Source organism: Colletotrichum destructivum, chromosome 9 (genome assembly GCF_034447905.1).
Source record: "Colletotrichum destructivum chromosome 9, complete sequence".
Classification (NCBI taxonomy): domain Eukaryota; kingdom Fungi; phylum Ascomycota; class Sordariomycetes; order Glomerellales; family Glomerellaceae; genus Colletotrichum; species Colletotrichum destructivum.
Window position 1 is genome coordinate 2,745,570 of NC_085904.1, and position 20,310 is coordinate 2,765,879.

General features: G+C 56.6%; 6 protein-coding genes across 6 annotated transcripts; 3 read left to right on the forward strand and 3 right to left on the reverse strand.

Annotated features, from left to right (window-relative positions):
* Positions 1-1,744: 1,744 nt before the first annotated feature.
* CDEST_13941 (uncharacterized protein) lies at positions 1,745-3,401 on the reverse strand. Its single transcript, XM_062930097.1, has one exon. It carries the CDS (start codon positions 2,729-2,731, stop codon positions 1,862-1,864), a length of 870 nt encoding a protein of 289 aa, XP_062786148.1. The 5' UTR covers positions 2,732-3,401; the 3' UTR covers positions 1,745-1,861.
* A 205-nt stretch (positions 3,402-3,606) lies between these two features.
* CDEST_13942 (Putative alpha/beta hydrolase-1) lies at positions 3,607-5,215 on the forward strand. Its single transcript, XM_062930098.1, has 2 exons — positions 3,607-3,878; positions 3,964-5,215. The coding sequence occupies exons 1-2, from the start codon at positions 3,664-3,666 to the stop codon at positions 4,994-4,996; spliced, it is 1,248 nt and encodes a 415-aa protein (XP_062786149.1). The 5' UTR covers positions 3,607-3,663; the 3' UTR covers positions 4,997-5,215.
* A 1,267-nt stretch (positions 5,216-6,482) lies between these two features.
* Positions 6,483-7,313, forward strand: CDEST_13943 (Putative ureidoglycolate lyase, rmlC-like cupin domain superfamily; the record flags this gene model as incomplete). Its single annotated transcript, XM_062930099.1, has 1 exon — positions 6,483-7,313. The coding sequence occupies one exon, from the start codon at positions 6,483-6,485 to the stop codon at positions 7,311-7,313; it is 831 nt and encodes a 276-aa protein (XP_062786150.1).
* Positions 7,314-8,110: 797 nt separating this feature from the next.
* Positions 8,111-12,604, reverse strand: CDEST_13944 (Putative Zinc finger, RING-type, P-loop containing nucleoside triphosphate hydrolase). Its single transcript, XM_062930100.1, has one exon. It carries the CDS (start codon positions 12,564-12,566, stop codon positions 8,112-8,114), a length of 4,455 nt encoding a protein of 1,484 aa, XP_062786151.1. The 5' UTR covers positions 12,567-12,604; the 3' UTR covers position 8,111.
* Position 12,605: 1 nt separating this feature from the next.
* On the reverse strand, positions 12,606-16,508 carry CDEST_13945 (Putative C-5 cytosine methyltransferase; the record flags this gene model as incomplete). The annotated part of the gene is made up of 2 exons (XM_062930101.1): positions 12,606-14,682; positions 14,758-16,508. The coding sequence occupies 2 exons, from the start codon at positions 16,506-16,508 to the stop codon at positions 12,615-12,617; spliced, it is 3,819 nt and encodes a 1,272-aa protein (XP_062786152.1). The 3' UTR covers positions 12,606-12,614.
* Positions 16,509-18,799: 2,291 nt separating this feature from the next.
* Positions 18,800-20,272, forward strand: CDEST_13946 (Putative cyclic phosphodiesterase). The gene is made up of 4 exons (XM_062930102.1): positions 18,800-18,959; positions 19,080-19,251; positions 19,327-19,570; positions 19,658-20,272. Exons 2-4 carry the CDS (start codon positions 19,132-19,134, stop codon positions 20,269-20,271), a joined length of 978 nt encoding a protein of 325 aa, XP_062786153.1. The 5' UTR covers positions 18,800-18,959; positions 19,080-19,131; the 3' UTR covers position 20,272.
* The last annotated feature ends 38 nt before the right edge of the window (positions 20,273-20,310 follow it).

The window sequence follows — 20,310 nt, forward strand, 5'->3', positions numbered from 1 at the left end:
GTACTGTGTTCTTGTGCCTGATTGCTGGACCTCGGCTTCTCGTCTTTGGGGGTTTGGGGGGCTAACTTTTTAGAAGCGGCGTGTTCTCAAGCAGACAGCTCCGACAGGAATTCGATGCTGCTGATATGTGCAAGAGCCAAGTAAGCATCTCACTCACCTCCTTGCTCCATGACGGAAAAAATGAATACAGAAATCACAAAAGGGGATGAAAAAAATAAGGGTGACCAGGCGGGGGGGTCGAACTCGGCGAGCCAAGGACGGGCCAGCGAGAATCTAGCCGGCGGGAACGAGAGCTTCAGCGCCATTCGACCACCCTGCCCGGTCTGATGATTGTTGTTGGACGGATTCAGATTGATTACTCTCATAAAGGAGAGGGTTGGAAGGTGAAGGGCACTCACTGTCCTGGGCAGAAGTAACGGGAGCAGGTCACGGAAGGAAGGTGCGGGAGGAAGGTGCGAGGGGAAGGCACCACAGAAAGACACGGAAGAATAGGAAACGCCTAGACAAAAGGATAACATAGCAGCAATGCCCGAGGCAGAAACCGCTTGTCGATTAAACTCCCCTCCTGCCCCGTAGAGAACATACAAAAGCAAACCGATCGCCAAGCGGGCCATGACGACTGTGGCTGCTTGGGAGCATCATCATCCATCACAGTCGTTTTGAGAACAAATTCTAGCCCATGCGTGACGTATTTCCCGTGAAAAATGTTGGTGATCACCTTCTCCTGCGTAACTCTTGTGCTCCTCTACCCTCTTGATATCAACTGGGCACACCCTGCATCGCCGACAGACCACCTAGGGACCCTGCGTCGGCCAAGGACAGTATCGGCACTCGCTTACTTCCAGGGAGGGCAAGGCCTCCCTTTCTCCTCCTTGAAAAAGAAGTCTACTCTGGTGGTAGCTTGTCATCTAAAAAGCTGTGTCTGGGCGATGCTGCTCCCAATAGGTAGTTAGTCCCGCGGCGTGCAGTGACTGTCATGAAAAGGGGTGCTTGAGACAGTAAAGAATGATGAGGATAAGTTGGAGCTGATAGAAGAGAACAAATCGTTTCGGTTTGTAGTTCCCCCTTTATGGATGGAAGGTTACAGACGCTGTGTCAGGGCTCGAAATGGGCATGACGGGCCAGCAAAAGTCGAATCAGCAGGATGAAGGCATTAACATCTCTCGACTATTCGTACTAACGATTGTTGTTGAACGGATCATGGTGAAACTTGATTCCTGACTGCTTTTACCTACATATAAGGGCAGGGAGGGAATGTGAAGAGCAGTGCACAAAAGAGATGTCACGGGGACATATCACTGGGACATGGACGGGGGGGAGGGCTAGGAGAAAGGCATGCAATAGGGAGAGTTGTTACATGACAACATCTAGACAAAAGTCAAGGGGTGTCCATATGCAACGCTGGAGCCACGGTAAGGCAGACCCTGACGCACGGCTATGAACGTTAGGTGCAAATACGAAAAAAATCTAGGACCAGATGGAGGATCGAACAGTACGAGCCAAGGACGGGCCTGCGAGAGTCGAGCCGGCGGGAACGAGAGCTTCAGTACCTCTCGACCATCTGGTCCGTTGAGAAACGAGAAGGAATGGTTGCATGGAAAGGGTACTCCTGTACGGGTGCCTCTTTCCCTGGGTCCTGGGTACCTCTTTCCCCGGGTATCCCCTTCGACGCCCCCCCCCCCCTGATACTGAGAGGAAACAACATTTGATTTCTAGCATGAGATTTCCAGCATGAAAAACCTGCAAGACATATCGGATTTATCAGAATACATGGAACCAAACGACTATCACCTTACACATAACATCAGACCGTCTCGAACACTACCTATCTCACTTTCTTACCCCCCCCCCGTCTGGCTCATCACAAGGTCACCTCGACGAAACCCTGGCCAATAACGTCGAAGTCGAGAGCGTGTCCCTCGAGACCCTTCCACTCCTCCAACATGGCGCAGCAACTCTGCGGCAGGCCCTCCACGACTACCTTCACCCTTTCATCCTTCTCGCCGCCGCTGCCGTCCTCCTTCTTCTCGCGGACCGTGACCTTGTCCTTATCCGCCTCGCGGACGCACGTCTCGATGACAGCCCTGCCGCCCTTGTCGACTCCCGAATCTCCGTGCGCCACGCTCCACTCGTACGCGGCGTTGTCCAGAACGAGGTCGAACAGCTCGTGGCCCTCGGCCGCCCCCGCCTCCGCCGACCTCGCCTTGATGGCGACGGGCTGCAGGTCGTCGGTGCCCTGCTCTATCTTGCGATCGAGCACGTACTTGTCCCAGGCATCGTATATCCCGTTGAAGATTTCTTTCTGCAAGTTGGTATATGCTGGCGCCATATAGTTCTGGCGGCGCGAGAGGACGGCGACGGGCTGAAGGTCGTCGGTGCCCTGCGCCATCTTGCTCTCGAGCAGCCACCGGGACCAGGCCTCCTTCCTCGCATTGGCTATATCGTGTTCCAACCAGTATGAGTTTTTAAATTGGCGAGGGAGGATGGCGACGGGCTGCAGGTCGTCGGAACCCTGGCCCATCCTGCGCTCGTTCTCGGCTCGAAGCACGTCCTCGGGCGTGCCACTCCTTATGACGAAGGCCTCGAGCACGTCGGCGACGAAGGGCGGGAGGCCGTTGCCAAAGCCGCTCTTGGGCGGCTTGCGCGGTTCATCCTCCTGGCGGGCCGTAAGGGTGGGCGCGGCGTAGCTCAGGGTGGCGACGGCGCCGGCGAGGAGGAGTTGGATCCGCATTGTTGTGGTGAGATTGATGGGGTGGAGCGGTTCTGGAACGATAGAGTGATTTGTAGACTGGTGTTGATGAGTTGGTTGACTTGTGCAGATGAACTAGTCCTCGTAGTGTTTGCTGGAGAGCGACACCCAGAAAGGAGGGGGGGTTATATTCTTCGCTTCGAGGACCGGGCCTACAAGGTCATCGGTGACCTTTTTGCTCTCGCATCACAAGTATGACAGGCTTCTTGAGGGCTTTACGACCTCGATGTTGCCTTCTTGACACTTTCGCTCACCGGGCTTGCTGCATGGCTTTCTCACCCGTGCAACCTTTGTCGTTGCTGCTCATAACTTTGTCTACACGTTGTCGTCGGCCGGGCACGCAAAGGCGAAGGAGGCTGGTATCAGAGTTTCAATGGCGTCCTTATCGAAACCCTTCTGTCCATCAACATGCAACTCGCAGGAGAAGAACACAAGGTGAGGTCCTAGACAAGCGGCGGGTAGGGAAGCCGTCAGCCACAGCGTCATATATCGCAAGACACTCACAGTCTGTCCATTAAGAGATGTTTCCCCACAACATTCGTATTCACGAACCGACTGCGATGTTGAACCGCAGCATTAAACGCAACTTCGCGACTCAACCCCCAAAGGGTCTGGATGGCCTATGGCATCCTTCGCAGCTTCCAAGAACATATCGTCCGCGTTGTGTTCGGGGTGGAACCGTCGCTCTAGGCACCCGTTGTGAAGATAAGCACTAGAGAGAGAGAGCTCCCCTTATCCGCATCGGCGAGCCCGCCATGCCGAGACATGTTCCATTACGGCACAGCTCGGCGGACGTCATACAAATAGCCCAGGCGACGGCGCGCACTCACTCACCTCACCCGGATGATTCACACAGACTCCACCACAGGCACGGGAAAACTTACACAAAGACAACCACCACAGGCTAACAAGTGATGGCTTCACACGAGGCCGATCGCGGCAACACGACCCCGGGTCCGGATCTCGCAGGGTTCCTTGATGATGCCCGTTTCAGCCAAACTTTCACCTTGCCCTCCGGTCCCGGTCGACCGCACCCATTCCGTGTCACGTACAGCGACTACGGCCACCGGGACCCGGAGGACCCATCACGAGAACACGTCCTCCTCTTCTGCGGCCCGCTCATGGGCAGGTAAGACAACACCCCCCCCTCTCCCCATCACGCACCTCGCCGGTCTCTCCCACACCTCAATCACCTTCTGACGCCAACGTCCCAGCCGCTTCCTCCACGTCGCCAAGGACGCCCTCGCGAAGAAACACGGCGTCAGGGTCATCCACCCGGACAGGCCCGGGTTCGGCGGCACCACACCGGTGTCCGTCGCAGACCGCGTCCGCGTCTGGCTCGAGATCGTGCCGGCCCTCCTGCGCCACCTTGGCATCCGCCACGTGTCTGTTGCCTCGCACAGCGCCGGCGCCATCTACGCGCTCAACACCCTGCTCCACCTCCGCCACATCCTTTCGCCCGCCCGCCCGTACGCAGCGCTCATCACGCCGTGGGTCCACCCGTCCCGCTCGGGCGTCCTGCTCATGACTGCCGCGAGCGGATTGCCGGAGGCCGTGCTGGGCAAGTTCCACGCGCTCGCCCTCTTCTCCCAGCGCAACATCGCGCCCGTGGCCGGGTTCAGCAGCGGCATTTTGAGCGGCTTGACGCCTGGTCTCGAAGCCGTGAGCAAGTTGTTACCGTCGCTGCAAACGAGTCCGGCGGTCGTCGAGGAGAGCGAGAGGCCGCCCGTCGCCGTTGTGAGCGAGAATGCACGCATGGCCGCTTTCGAAGAGGCAGTCTGGAAGCAGCTCATCGGGAAGGTGTTCGCGGAGAGCGTGCAGGGTCTCAGCGAGGACCTCATCCTGCTGCTGAAGCGGGCGGCGCATCCGGAGTACTGGGGCTCGTGGAAGGACTACGACGAGTTCGTCGCCCTCCTGGCCGAGGGGGAACGGAACCTGGGCGCCGGCGTGGTGTCGGACGGCGCGAGGCTGGAGGTCGAGGTGTTTTGGGCGGCGGAGGACAACCTGATCGGCACCGGAGACGGGCCGAAGTGGTTCATCGACTGCTGGGGGGCTGAACGACGTGGTGACAGGATCGACTTTGCGAGCCACATCGTTCCCGGGGCCGACCACGACGGCATTGTAGAGTTGGGCTTTGATGTCATGGAGCGGATATTCCGCCATGTGGCCGGGACTGGTGGAGATGCGCACTCGGATTCGTCAAACGTAGCAGTGAGTTCTTCTCAAGGGGAGGAGGCCGCTGTCTGAGGCGCATCATGTCCGAACCCAAGTTAGGTATTCAGAGGTCGAGCACCTCCTCCAGTGGAGAATGAGAGAGGGAGAGGCGGCCCCGTCAGAAACTGGGCCCTGCAGCTCATGATTCTGATTATTTGCCGGTATTGGTTCCACAGCCTAGTCAAGGATTGTGAAGAGGAAACTAGCAGATTTGAGTATCCCCATCCATCAGCAGCCGAGCCAAACTTTACCTAGCAGCAGCAATCTTGAATCTTAAACCTTGGCTTACCGAGCTCTACGAAGCGCTACTATCATGAGCTACGTCCCCAACACATCGGCCAGTTCAACGCGCTGGTCACCAAACACGTCTGCGGAACATCAGACGACATAGAGTTTCGTGGCAGAAGTCCAGAAGGCTTCCCATCTCTTCCTCCCTCCCCTCCCCTCCTAAAAGAAACTCAAACGACCCCGCGCCCCGGGTTCTCATGCACGCAAACGGTCAAACCTCGGCAGAGGACGAAGGCCTCCTGCGGAGGAAACTTGATGAGCTTGGCGGAGATGAATAGGACTGCAGTACAGAAACCAAGTCCTGGGCTCATCGTCACGCGGCAGCGTCTCATGATCCGCAGACTCCACGGACGAGGTTATCTCGTCGCACAGTCGCTCCAAATGCGATTGTACTTGCGACGGAACTTTGGGCTAGGGACAATAAAAACCGGATCAATGTCCCAGGAACATCCCCGAGAGCCCAGGCTGTTGACAGGGGGGAGAAAGTAGCCGCTTGGCCTCCTAAGGAATTTGTAGTCGCAGCCGGAAGTTCGGGGTCACGGTCCAGGAAAAGACGAGCGGAATAAACTCATTGGAAAATATGTCTGGGGTCTGGGAGAATATGTGCTCGCGGGAGGGCGGCCGAGGAACGGACATACGTCCATGTTTCAGCGCGCTGCTCAACGGACACTTCCAACCGGACAAAGAAAAAATGAAGGGGGATGCTCAGTTGTTTCCTGGAGGCTGACGTTGGGGAGTCCGAGACAATGCGTTCCGGCCCCGGGGGAGGGGGAGGGGGGTTCCCACTTCCGCCGACGCTCAACACAGATGACATCTGTTAATGACCCCACGCTTTCATCCCCCACATCCTTATCACGATCCATCAGACCCCAATCCCATGCGCCGAGGTTCGGGGGGGGGAGGGGGAAGGAGGCACAGGCCATCCATCCCCTAACGCTTGAAGCTCTCCCCATTTGGGATGGAAGCTCCCCTCACCGAAAGCTCGAAAGCTTACTCCGACCTCAACCACACACCCATCCACAACTCTCCCTCAGTCTCATCCCGCCGCCCTCTCATCCCACCTCTGGCAAGCCACACTGGTCATAACCTCTCACACTTACTCTCACTCCAGACTCGTCCACCTCACAACAAGTCTCACAAAACCCCAAGATCTCGAATCGCAAACACACACACACACACACACACAAGAGGGAGAGATCCGAAAGAAGAAGAAAAGACCAAACCGCCCCCAATGCCGCCGCCGACAAAGCTCACCTCCCCCCTCTCCCTCGTCGTCACCGCTGAGCCCCTCGCCCGCGGCCCCTTCGCCCCCTTCGGCGACGTGATCGAGAACCCCCACCCGGACGTCCTCCCCTCCGCCACACTCCCCCCGGCCGTCTCGGCCTCCTTCTCCGCCGTCCCCGCCAACCAGGGCACCGCCATCAAGTACCAGAACGTCTCCTTTCCGCTCGACCTCTACCCCCAGGCCCCGAGCGCCGCCCCCGGCACCGGCTCGGCCGCCAAGCCCATCGTGAGCATCTTCTCCTGCGCCGCCCGCGCCCTCGACCCCCCCTCCCCGGCACCGGCCCCGCCCATCTCCACCCTCCTCCCCTACACCTACGCCGGCGGGCCCTCCCGCGCCGGCCTCTTCCACGTCCGCATCCTCGAGCGCCACCCCTTCACAACCCAGACCTTCACCCCCCTCGCCGCCTCCGCCTCCGCCTCCGCCACGCCCTCCGCCGCCTATCTCGTCATCGTCGCGCCCACCCTCCCCGCCTCCGCCGCGGACTCCTCCCTGCCCGCCCCCGCCACGGGCGGTAAGGGCCGCGGCCTCCCGGACCTTAGGCGCCTCAGGGCCTTCGTCGCGTCCCCCGGCCAGGCCGTCACCTACGGCGCCGGCACGTGGCACGCGCCCATGGTCGCCCTGGGCCCCCCGGGCTCCGCTGTCGACTTCGTCGTGACCCAGTTCGCGAGCGGCGTCGCCGTCGAGGATTGCCAGGAGGTCGAGCTCGCGCCGGAAGGCGAGGGCGAGGGCGTCGTGGTCCAGGTTCCCGAGAGGACGCCTGTCGCTGCCAAGTTGTAAGAGCGGATGGGTGGCTTTTATCTCATGTAAAAGAACTTTAGAAAAAAGAAGACGTGGAAGAAAAAAAAACCTCCCCGAAAAAAAGAAAAAGAAAAGAAAAGAAACCGGTAACAGGGAGGGAGTACGTATGGTAGCAGTTGGCGAAATTGACATGATTGACAAGGCGTACTCTCGCACGAGTCTCTCTACAATGATTGGGGGGAAAGAGACGACGGCCTACTGCTTTGCATTTCAGAGGTTGCGGTGGAGATGGCTGGCACCTTACCTACCTAGCTACGGGAACCGGCGTTGCTGAGCCTTGGTAGATTGGGTACCGTCGAAAAACATCGCGAGTTTGATCAACATGTCGACCAGGCCCGGAGCTATACAGTCGTCGATCGGACGCTGGGAATGTAAACACCAACCACATCATGGAGCTCGGCATTTGGTGACCAATAGATCTTTTTTTTATAACCACTTTTCCTGGGCTGTCCCGAACCATAATAACCCTTGACAAACAAACCAAACTTTTCACACTTGTGCAATCTCTGAGGGCTCTCAATCCATTCCCCCCTCTGCACTCATGTAATGTACTCAAACAACATCAAGAAACCCCGTCCCGGGAACGCAATCCTCCGAAAATTCCTCCCATCAACCTCCGAAACGAGCAAATTCCTCGCCCTTCATCTCTCTCTCAGCTCATCATCACTCCCTCGTGTGCCGCCTCTCCATCTCGGCTGTGTCTCCCTTCCAATCGTAGCTTGTGCAAGTGAAAGAAAATCATCTCTGCGTAATGGTCCTGGTGTCGATGCCTTTCGTTCAGCCCTCGAACTCGACGAACTCGACGGATCGGACAAGCTTCTCGACTGCCGAGCTCTCTAGATAGGAGCGATACCGAAGCGGGTAGGCCGGGTCAACCGTGGCTTTTTCGCTGACTGGAAGGCGGGTGCGACCATCGAGATCGCCCGAGCCGCGGATGCGGCCGCGCTGTCTCTGATTGAATATGTCGAACTCCAAGGTGGCGGGCGACACGAGGTGGTAGATCGTCACCTTGCGAGTCTGGCCTTGTCGGATGACACGGCCCTTGGCCTGGTCCATGTACATTGTGTAGTTGTCAGAGTCCGTGAACAAGACGCCGGCGAAAATGACGTGGTTGGCCTCGGTTAGGTTCGTGCCCGCCGATTCGGAAGACATGAGGTTCTGCACCAGCACAGCCTTTCCTGGGAAGCTCTTGAAATCCTCAATGATCTCAGAGTCCATTTCACCGCCAGTTGTCACGTAGACCGCGACGTCATCCCCGATGCTTCCAAACAAATGAACGCGTATCGCCTCTTTGACCCGGGAATAAGGCGCAAAAACGATGGCCTTCTCGTCATCCTCGACGTCCTGGAGAATGATTTTCTCGATTTCGAGCATCTTCGACCCAGACAGGCCCGACACGGCTGCGTCGAACTTTTCGACCCCGTCGGCATCATCCTCCTTGAAGAATGAGTCCCAAGGCATAAAAGACCCCTGGCTCGTTGCCTGGCATCCTTTGGTTGGGCACGTACGATGTTGGCTCTCGGTAAAAGCAAGATGGCAATCGTAACAGAGCGTGTGACCACATGCGATCGACTGAAGACCCCGGTCGGTCGTCTTATGGCACTGGGAGCACCGGATCGGGAGGCTGTTGTGGGCGTCGAAATTGTGGTTCTGCAGGCAGTCCGCCTTAAGGATAAACATTTGGTTCCGCCAGGCTGTTGCCGCGGTCTTGATGCCGGCTTGAATGCTCTGGATGACCAGCATGAAGCAGTTCAGGACCTCGTCGATCGGTTGTCCTCTGGGTCTGATCATTCGTCCTTTGCGGGGTCGGTCCTTCGGCAGCTGGATCCCGAATTCGAAGTCATCCTTTGTCAGTTTCCCAGCGACGTGCTTGTCGAACCGATCCGCAAAGAAAAAGTCGTCTTGGAGGTGGGTATGATGCTTTAGTCCCATAGTGTGTGGCAGCGAATCGTGGAGCGCATGCACGGGGTTAAGTTGCTTAGCTCGAATCATATGGATGATTTCCTCCCTGGTGTCGGCTGGTCCGTCGATGTCGGGTCGATGCCAGCGCGCCTTCACCATAGAAAGCTCCTCATCTGAAATTTCCATGCCTTCATCAAAAATCCACCAATTGGCAGCAGTAAACGATCCAGGACCACCGCCGTGATCCATTGACCAGGTCTTGATGTCCCAAAGGTCACGTCCCTCCAGTCTTTCATATGGCTTCCTGCCCGAGACGCACGTCTTGTTGATGATTGCCTCCCTGAGGAAAATGATGAGCTGCCGGTCGCCGGCGATTTCCGCCTTTTCGTGCTTGAAAATATCAATGATGTCGTGCATGTGGCCCATGTATGCCGCTTTCTTGGCCTTCAAAGTGCTGCTGCGTGGACTATCATCGTTCTCAAGAACGTTGGCGAGGTACATCATCTGGTCAAAGAGCGATGAAATCGCGTACGAGCAGTGTTCCAAGAACATGGCAGATCCATAAGCCAAATATCGCATGATTGAGCGGAAAGATAGTTCTTCTCCATTCTTCATCCAACTCATGTTGATGAATCCCTGGCGATTGCTCCAGGAGGGAACAGACGCAAGCAGAAGCAGGGCGTCGATGGCTTCAGCCCACACGGACTTCCCCGAAGCCTTGACCTTTGATCCGGAACTGGCCAACTTCTCATCGGTCACAAGGGCCTGTACCAGCAGCGAAAGTTGGCTTGGTATACCGTGTATGTCGAACTTGGCGTCGTAGAGACCCTGCTGTACCAGGTTGTAGATGGTGGCCTCCAGAGGCTCCATCGGGGCAAAGCACAACAACTCTTCGACTTGCACATTTTCCACGTCCGTCTTGTTCTTGCGAAAGTGGTGCAAGATAAAACTCTTTGCCTGCTCGTGACGCTCGACAGCCAGCTTCGCAGATAAGGGCTCAGCATAGCTGCGGTACTTCTCGGCATCGGTCTGCTCCGAGATTCTTGGCCCCATTGTGACGTTTGGGAAATATCCCGGCATTGAGGGTGCAGCACGAGCAACGTGGACATTCAGCAACGTCCCAATGTCGCAAATCCGGCCAAGATCGACCGTAGGGGGCGTTCCGGAAAGAATCCACTTGGCGGAGGCAACGACCTTTTCCAGGAACACGGCGACGGGCGTGTTTTCGTACGAGAACTCGTCCAAGACAGCCCGCTGGAAGGTATACATCTCCAGGAGCTGACCCTTCTTGAACGCTTCCAGCACGTCGATGGCAGTAGCAACCTTGGCCTTAGAACTGGGTTTCGAGGCTCCTGCTCTCTTCTTGGCGCTTGTAGTCTGAGTCTTCCGGTCGCTGGGGCCCACGTTGTTGTCCTCGACCATCTGAATCCAGTCGTTTGTAACATTGCGTCGGTTCTGCAAAACGGTATCAAGCTGCGTGATGTTCATGCTGTCTGGGTTGAGAAAGTCGAAACCCGACTGACGAATGGTCTCGGTGGCTTCGGAGTACCAATCGCGGTGGTCCTGTCCCTTCAACGCGGACTTTCTGTGGTGAATAGGCGGAAGCTTAGACACCGCTGCAAGCTTCTCCAAGTTCTTGTCTGAAGAGACGAAGGTAGTGCTGACAATTATGATGTCTGCCACTATCATCTTCTCCCGCACGATATCGGTGGGCTTAGTGATGACGTGTACGGTGAGCAAGCCGTTTCCGTGGCCTCCCGAATCACGCCCGACGAATCTGGCAGCCTCGTTGGCCCACTGACCCACGATGTGAGGCGGAACGATGACCAAGGTAGCCTTGAGGTGGATAAGGCAGTTGGCACCCAAGTGAGCAGCACGCTCATCGATGGATTTGGCCTCGTTGGCTGCATTGGCGGTGGAGAAATCAACAAGGCCGAGCGTGACGACTGTCTTGCCATAGCCGATGTCATGCGCTAGAACGCCACAATGGGAGAGATTTTCCAGTGTTGTCGTGCCCCATAGACGCACATTGACCGACGGTAGAAGACACTCTTCGAACTCCTTCTCCAGGAATGGATCGACGGCGTGTTCCCGCTTCAACATCCACTGGACAGCCTCCCACTGGTCACGTCGCAAGTTCATTTGGTTGCGAACAAAGTTGGGGGGCTGTCTCGGATTATCCGAAGGGAAATCGCCTCTTTTGACCGGTTGCATGCTCTCCTTCAATGGCCGCAGCTCCTTCAAGCTCGGATCCACAAACTCAAACTGGACATCAAAGGTGCCGGATCCTCGAGGCGAGCGTACAAGAGCGGACATGGCATCGTTTCTTGGGGGGAAGTGTGCAAGGCCTCGGTGCGCAAGTACCTTCGGACTCAGAAGGAGTCTGAAATTGAGGATACTCAGTCGGCCGGAGCCGCCCACGTCTGGGTTCATGTAAGCTTGGATCTTGTAGGGGGTCGGCCGCTGCTGTAAGTCTCGGTCTGTCCGCGCAGCAGTCTGCTGGTCTTCGATACGTTCGATGTTGCCATTCTCGTCCCAACGGTGGAGAACCTTGGCGGGCTCGGGCAAGCAATCGCAACGCGCTGCTTCTACGTCGAGAGGGATGTTGTTCGCGGCGAGGCAACGGGCCTGGTGAAAAACCTGGGAGGTGTCCTTGATCTTGTTCAGGGCGGGAGAGAACAACGCCAGGGCGTCCTTGGCTTCGTGAGGCGCGACCGACACCCAGGGTTCGTGGTTGGCATCGATGGGATCTGCGGGAGCGGCCCATTGCACGGGAAGCGATTTGATAGGATAGTGCATGTGGGTATTTTCCATTCTGACCAAAATGGACGGCAGCGTAGATTGGCAGTTGTCGGAGTCGGCAGCCTGCTCCATCGGGTTGCAGAATCGGACCGTAAGTGCTGAGTGACGCTCTGCGACGGTGAGGCGGTATTCAGGCTGCAAAAACTTCCACACGCCAGGGACCGTGGCTGATACTCGTCGGGGCGAGTCGGGGTTCTCACCACCCAGGAGGTGGACGTAGTCTTGCGCGAAGTTGCAAATGATGTCTCGCGACTGATCTGGTTCAAGCTTTCGGGGGTTCTTGGTCAACACCCATCGGTCGTCTTCGGCAGGTGTATTGCGGTTGGTGTGCAACATATGGTAGACACGGCTGCGGCCGCCGTCCTTGCGAGTGTACAGAAGGCCGAAGGGGGTGCCGCACGATTTAGTGTGGCGAAAGTCTCCATCGATGTCGTCGGCAATCTGATATTGCAGCTGAGGGTAATCGGGCACGTCGAGCATCTGCTGGCGCATACCGTCCGAGGGACCAGAGTCCGAGCCGAATCGCATGGGCGTCTGGAGGATCTGGAAGCCGATCTCTTGTTGAATGTACAACTCCTAGTTGTTCATCGTAGGCAGAAAACTGACGTCGGGGTCCGAAATGACGGCCCTCAGGAGAGGCTTGCTGACGTCGTATCCCAGCGAGTTGAGCAGGAGAGCTGCGTTCTTGGTCGCCTCGTTGGGGTCCATGGAGAGATGGCCAATGTCGAGGTAGGTTTGTCTCAGGTGAACGTTCCAAGTGAGGCCCTTCTCGGTGACAACCACGGTGATGTAGGAAAACTCGGACTCGTAAGTCACGGTGAGATCGTCTCTGAACTTGAGGCTGGTCTGGTAGTAGTTCTTGGAGCTGCAACAGGCTCTGATGGCAACTTGCAGAGCAGCGCGGTGCCGACCGAAGATTTCGTCGCTAAGGCCGTCGAGGACATCGATGTTGGGATCAAACCAATCAACAACCAGATGACCTGGGAGGGCGGCAGCCGCAAGCTCGTAAGCGGCGCTCTTGTCGATTGCGCAGGTGACGTCGACGGGGCGATCCTTGTCAAAGTTGTGATCGGGGTTGCCGGCGCAGGACTCGCAGCGGACCTCGTCGCAATCGTCGCAGCGCCAGTGGGTTCCGGTGTGCTGGTGCTTGCGAAAGTCGTCGCAGAGACAGTTGCGACGACCCTTGCGATAAAGGTCCGTGAAAGATCCCACGGCCTGCGCGCCCGGGATGGCCTCGGGCTCGACGTCCTGCCAACTCATCTTTGCCTCGTTGACGGGATTATCGATGGGATTGTCGACGGGAGGCGAGACGAAAGATGAGGTGGCAGGAGGAAGAAGGTGCGCAGAGCCCGCAGAACCCGCTGAGCCCACAGTGGCCACAGTGCCGCCCGCCTCCTCGGCCACGTGACGCAGGCCGAAAAGGAAGGAGGCAGGGCCAGCGATTGGGGCTGCCGTGGGGAGGCCGGCAATGTACACCGACGACGACTCGAGGGCCTCGAGGACGTACTTCCTCTCGCAGGCGATGGCGCACAGGATTGCCGCCCCCGCCACCGTCGTCGTCATCGCATTGCCGGCCAGGTCCTTCAGCTGGGCCTCCTTCTCCACCGAGATGGACACCCGATCGATCGGGATGCCTTGAAGGGCAAGGCACTCGATCCCCAAGATGGGACGACCGTGGTACGTCGAGAAGGATTCGTTGGTTGGGATGATGCAAGGGATGGTACCGATTTTGATGCTCTGACGGTCCACGTTCTGTCCCAGGTCGAGTATGACTAGCTTGTAGGTAAAGTCGAAATTCTTCTCGGAGGCCCTCAGAGAACTGATGTCCAGGAGGTCCTGCATCCGTCCCGTAGTCGAGCGAATGAAGTTACCCCACGACTCTTCGCGAGGCTGTACGTTACCACGATCGTCGAGTCGCGTGTAAGGCTGGCCGTTGCCGAGCCCCTCCTTCCGCCGCGCAAGGCGGTGATCGTTCTGGCACACGACGGCTTCGACGTCCTTCTTGGGCTTGGAAAGCATAGTCCTCTCCAGCTGGAACCTGCTGTTCAGCGTGCGCTTATCGGACGGCGGGAGCAGGAACCCTTCCAGGTCCGGCGGGTTCTTGAACCAATGCGACGGTTTCATGAGCTCGGCCCATGACTCGACAATATCCGAGGCGTTCTGTCCGTATCGTCTGGCGTCGACGGCCATCAGGTACTTTCGCTGTCTCGTTTGCGGCACGAGGAAACTCTTGGAGTCCACTTGGGCCACGGCGGCACTGTATCCGATGGCGGGAAGCCAGAACCCCTTGAACTGGTCCCAAGGGGCCTTGGTGACGTTCTCTAGAATAAGAATCTTGGGACGGTGCTGGAGGGCGTAGAGCAGGATCGACAGGAACGTCTTAGTCGACTCTCCTTTTTCCTCTTCAATCTTGTCAAATAGCGCCTCGAGGCCCTCGACAACTTCTTCAGCGATAGGATCGTCTTGTCTGAGAACATCGCTGACGCCTCTTTTCTGGAATTGGTCGAAGAGCTTCTGGAGACCAGATGCCTTCTTCCTGTCCTCACGCCGAATGTTAAGACTTGAAAAGTCTACGCAGGAACTGCCGGCGATCAGGATGTCGACTTCCTTCGGGATCTTTTCCATGGCACCGGTTATCGACATACTACAACAAGAACAACAACAACAGAGTCAGTGACTGCCAAAGAGGGGAACATGGATAAGGGTGTCGTCAACTAACGCTTCATATGCGCCAGGCTTTCCGAGATCGGCGACGTTTCGAAAGATATGTCCGGAGGGGTGAACATTTCTTGCAATCCATCCCTGCTTCACGGGATCGATCTCGACACTGAAGACATGGTCGTACTTAAGAGCACCCGGGTGCCCATCGCCAGTGGCCGCTTCGGCCAATTCGCGCAGAGCCAAGATTGGACCGTCTGTGCCAGAGCACATCGTTGCAATCCTGAAAGAGACGCCGCCCTGCTCGACGACCTGTGCAAACCCAAGCTTTCTTGCGTTGTGATATATAATCGGAAAGGCATCCCGCGGCTTGTGAACAGCTCGCTCATCCAGGATAGCACCCTCGCGGCGGTTTGCATGGAGAACAAACTGTGACGGCACTGAGCCTTGAGTTGGCATCTGAATGTTCTCCATCACGAAAGCATCGATGATAACATCCAGGAGCTTTTCGGGCGTTGAGAAAATTGCCAGCATGTTGATGTCTTTTCCGGGCTGGGCATGGGCTCCGAGCAGGCTCTGAACGTCAGCTACTCGGCTGAGATGGTTGGCGATCGTGCGGTCATGGTCAGTTTGATAATGAACGACGAACAGGTCTTGATCATTCTGGGGTCGAGGCGGTGAGCCGGCTTGCTCGGCGCTGGGTGCCTCTTGGCGTCTGCGACGCGCTCGAGCTTTGGCACGAGGAGCCGAGCGAGCTGGCTGGGGATTCTGAAGCTGATGGGGTACGGCGGCAGGAGGAGACTTGACAGCTCTCTCGCCGATGGGTTGGCCAGGAAAATGATTGTTCTGTGCAGCTGGGGGGTCGCCTGGCATCTGCGCGTAGCCAAGGTGCGGTACTGGACCTGGGTGATGCTGGTCATAATGCTGCGGGTTACCGAATCCTGTATTGCCATGAGGATCAATGATCCGGACATTCTGAGGAGGGTTCTGAGGAGAATTCTGAAGCTCTGGATTAGAGACTGGATTGCCACCAAAGCGTTGAGACAATGAGTAGAAAATGAGCGGGCGCTGATGTTGATGGCTGCCGAAAGGTTGCTGCTGTGTAGAGAACATGTTGTTTCCACCACCCCTTTGGGCAATTGGAGTCACAATCCCAGATGAACCAGCCTCGTCATTCTGAGAGGGGTTCTCACCACCGAGCGCAGGGTCCAGTATCAGTTGGTTCGAGTGCGAGATATTGCTCGGGTCTTGAGCGAAGAAGGCGTTTTCTGCAGGTTGGGGTTGATAGCTGCCGGAGGATTGTTGCTCTGGAGGAAACGGGTTGGATTCGTATCTCATTTGAGCCATCGGAGCCAAGCCCCCGTAGAGGCTAGACTGGCTGAGTTGTGTGATGTTGTCCCAGTCAAAGCCCGCGTCCATATCAGCCTCGGGCGCCATACCTTGAGCGGATTCTGTCTGGTTGGTGTTCGACGAACCGTAGCTCTGACCTGCTCCCGAACTATGCTGTTGAGACGGGAAGCCTGGGAAAGGCGCAGGAGAGTCGTTCAGGCTCTGGCTTTCGGCGACGCGATCGAGGCCAGAAACATTCTGCTCGACCCAGTTTTCCGCGTCTCCGAAGTTGTAGGCCGGCGGCGTGCCGTAGGTATGGTGTTCATGCAAGGAATCTGGTTCTGCAGGGTACTGGCCATCCGCTGGGTCATTTTGGAGATACGCCTCTTCGTGAGACGATTGATCGCCCGCGAGGCCCTGGCCAGCATTCGGATCATACAGTCTGAGTTGCTCCAGGCGGTCCAACTCCTCCTGGTCCGCCATCTTGGCGCGAGGTACGGGTGAGAGAGCCTCGAAAAGGATCGAGCGAGGTGAGCAAAATGGGAATTTTTGAGGTTATGATGGAACGCAAAGGGGGGAGAGGGTAAGGGGAAAGATATTTCTGGGGGTACTTCAGGGCAAAGAACCCAAAAACCTGATGAAAGCTGATTGTTCTTGATGTTTGGCGATGATCAGCAAAGGGTTGAGTTGGGTTTTTCAAGTATTGGAAGAGGGTGGAAGAAGGCGAGAACTGGTGAGAAGGGGAGAGAAAGGTGGGAGAGGTTTTCTCTTTGACAGGTAAAAGAAAACAAAAACAAAAGGGCAAAAGAATTTCTTGTGGGAGAAGGGGGCACACGTCAAGCCAGAGCCTCGTCCTCAAGCCCTCATACCCTCAAGCCCTAGGGGACTAGACCAAAGAAGGCGGGAGCTCTCACAGACAAGGCGAGAGCAGCCGCCCCTAGACGTTCTCAAGAGGCGGGTGCTCCTGTTGTGAAAGGCGAGAGCCACCCTCAGGGGCTTGAGGAGGCGGGTCCAGGGTTCACGAGTGGCCTCCTCATAGATGGCGAGGTCTGACATGGCTGTCTCTGGACAGGCAAGATGAGAGCTGCCCTTGAAATCTTCAAGAGGCGGGTGCTCCTGTTGTGAATGGCGGGAACTACTCCTAGGGCTTTAGAAAGCTGGTCAACAGATGGCCTTCTATTAACTGTAAAGAATCTCCCTTGAGAGTTTCAAATAGATGATGGGTGGTCTCATTCGAATGGGAGAGTTCCTCTTGGGGTCTTGGTAAGTTGATTTATAACATATAGACAACAAGAAACATCTGCAAGACTTCAAGGAGGCGAATGATCTGACGATGAATAGCATAGCGAGAGCAAAGTTCCAAGCTACCAAGGCATGTTTCCATGTGAGACTACCACACTTCCAGTTTGGCGCTCTATCATTTTAGAACTGCCCTTTTCTTTGGGAAGAGCAACTACTCAAGGAGCTTTGCCACCCCATTCAGGGGTCATTGAAAACATAAGAGAAGAGTAGAGAAAATTGATGGGCTGGCTTCCGCTTGGGTTGCTTGAACACCCTCCACGCAATGAGGACTTCATTGAAGTGGCAGGAATGGATAGGCAGGCAGACAGCCCAAAGCCCTCTATTCTTTGGTTGAGGTGAGAAGACCATGGGAGCACAAAGGCGGCTGGCTCTTCTGGCATGGCATACTTGCTTGTCTTTAGGCAGCCGCATTTCTGAAGATACTGTGGACTGATACCAAGTGAGATAGGCAAATGGTGTCCATCTATTTGCGGCGAGGGTGCTTTTGACTTCCATTGCTGAAGCACCCAAGCCAGTCTGGTAATGAAAGGCTCCGTAAAAGTAATGCAGAGTGGCACTCAGCTGTGTATTTTGTGTATTGCAATGCCCGCACAAGTTTCTGGTAGACTTTTACCTGGAAAGCTGACAATATCTCAAATCACCATGCTGTATGTGAGCATTTGCTCTGTTTTTGCAGTATGGGTTTGCACCCAAAAGGCGCCAGTCAAAGAGAGAGATACTTCTCTCCTGCACACAAGCTGGATGATTGGTGCAGTATCACATTCATCCATCATAGTGAAATGATCAACCACTGAGATACAGAAGGAGAAGGTATTGGTAGTTTGGAAGTAGGCGTTTTGAAGAAAGAGAGACACTTGTCTCATGAGATCTTGACATGTTTTAATGGTGGTAAGCAATATGCATAGAATATAAATCAGTAGTGTCTTGACTGAGGACGGAAGCAATCCAGTATATTTTGCTGGATGATGCTCTCAGATCCCCATCGAGCCTTGCAGAGGGAGGAGGTAGTCCGGCTGTATCAAAAGTCCTTGGATAGAGTTTTGCTGGGGGAAACAAAAAGGCGAGCGCTGTCGAAAGCTCATCTCGAGATATGCAAATAGTAAAAACATATACGCGCGCACTGAAGTCCGGCCATTGCCCAAACAAGAGCTACCGAAGGTGCGGCTTACGTCGCCAACCGAGAATTGTATTGCTGCAACGCTGCAGTCCCTAAAGCTGTGTCTTGGTTCAGCCCGGAGAAGTGTGCCGTCTTGCAGGTATCTCAATCCGGTTCAGTAGTCGCCCAAGCTGCAAGAGTTGAAGTCAAAACAAGAGCGGCTCACCCCGACCCTCAAACGACCCCATTGGCCGGACCTGGATCCCGCATCATGTGACTGGCCCACGTCTTGATGATTAGTCATTGGGTGCTTTCCTCCTCCCTCTGCCGGGTCCGGGCATGATTGGCCCACTAAACATGTGTTGCGAAGGGCGGGTTGATTGGCGGTGACCGGTGGCTACCGACGCTCCCTGGACTTCAGCTTTCCAGGCCTGCCTGCGACTCTAGTCCAGATCCATCTCGCCGTGAGTCGATACGAACTTTGCAAATAGAAACAGAGGGCTTGGCTATTTGTCAGTCCCCAGTTTGTGCCCCAGGTCCGTCTTCGGGGCTCGGCGTTTTTGGTTCATGCCGCGTTTGCTGAAGAATCAAAAAGGCGGGCTGTTGTCGTCCTTTTCGTTCTTGAGATCTGTAACTGACTGACTGACTCCCTGGAGTGACGATAACCTCAGACCGACCCTGCAAACCCCACACCAATACACCGTCACCATGGGGTCTCAACTAGTCTCGACCGACGCCAAGAACAAGTTGGAAGACTTGTCGGGCATCACCATCCTGCCGGGCCAGAACCCATACGATGCCTTCATCAAGGCCTGCAATGATAATCCCGTAACGTCAACTCTTCGATGCTGATGAGGAGAACCTGTGTCTGATGAATGTGACCTCCACCCCCCCCTCTTATAGGCAGAGATTCAAGCTCTCTACCAGGCTCATAGAACGAAGAGGAACGAGCAGCAGAAACAAAAATTCATCGCCCCGGACTACAAGGAGCTCGTCATTGACCCCTTCCTCCTGAGGCTCGAGAACCCCGAGATGGAGCCGGGCTTCCAGGACCCCCGTAACTGCTTCGTCTTCTGGGCCCGCCCGCCTGACCACATCGTGAGGCTCGCAGCCTACGTGCAGGCCCTGCTCAAGAAGGCCGCGCCGAGTAAGAAGATGCCTGGACCCCCCGCGACGATGAAGCATTTACACACGCACATATACTAACACGGAGCTCTTCCCCCCCGGCCCAAAGACGCTTGGCTCATGCCTCAGCACCGCATGCACCTCACAGCCCTAGAGGTAACCCACTCCAAGACCCCCGAAGAGATCACCGCCCTCACCGACACCTTGCGCCCCGCGATTCCCTACATCACGGACTACACCTACGCCCACCGCTCGCGGCTTGTGAAGCCTATGGTCTCCTACGACCTCTCGGCCTTCGCCCTCTCCTTCCTCCCAGCGGCGGGCGAACCCGCCAGCGGCCCCGCGCCCGCGCCCACCGCAGCGCAGACGGCCGTCGTCGAGGGCGACGGCTACACGTACCACCACCTCCGCCGGGACGTCTTCGACCTGGCGCGGTCGACAGGTCTGCCGATCGAGTCGCGGTACCAGGTGCCGAGCGCGCACATCACGCTGGGACGGTACCTCTCCGAGGAGGACCACGAGACGCCCGAGGCGAGGGCCAGGTGGGTCGAGACCATCGACGAGATCAACGCTTGGCTCGAGAAGGAGGTTTGGGCCCTGAAGGACGGGGCCGGCGGCTGGGTCGGCGAGTGGCTCGTCGGGCAGGAGAGGGGCCTGGAAGCGCGGAACGGGCAGCTGTGGTACGGAGGGGGGAGGACGATCAGGGTCGGGGAGGGGTTCTGAGACGGGGGATCCAGGCTCGGCGGCTGGGCAACGTTGCAG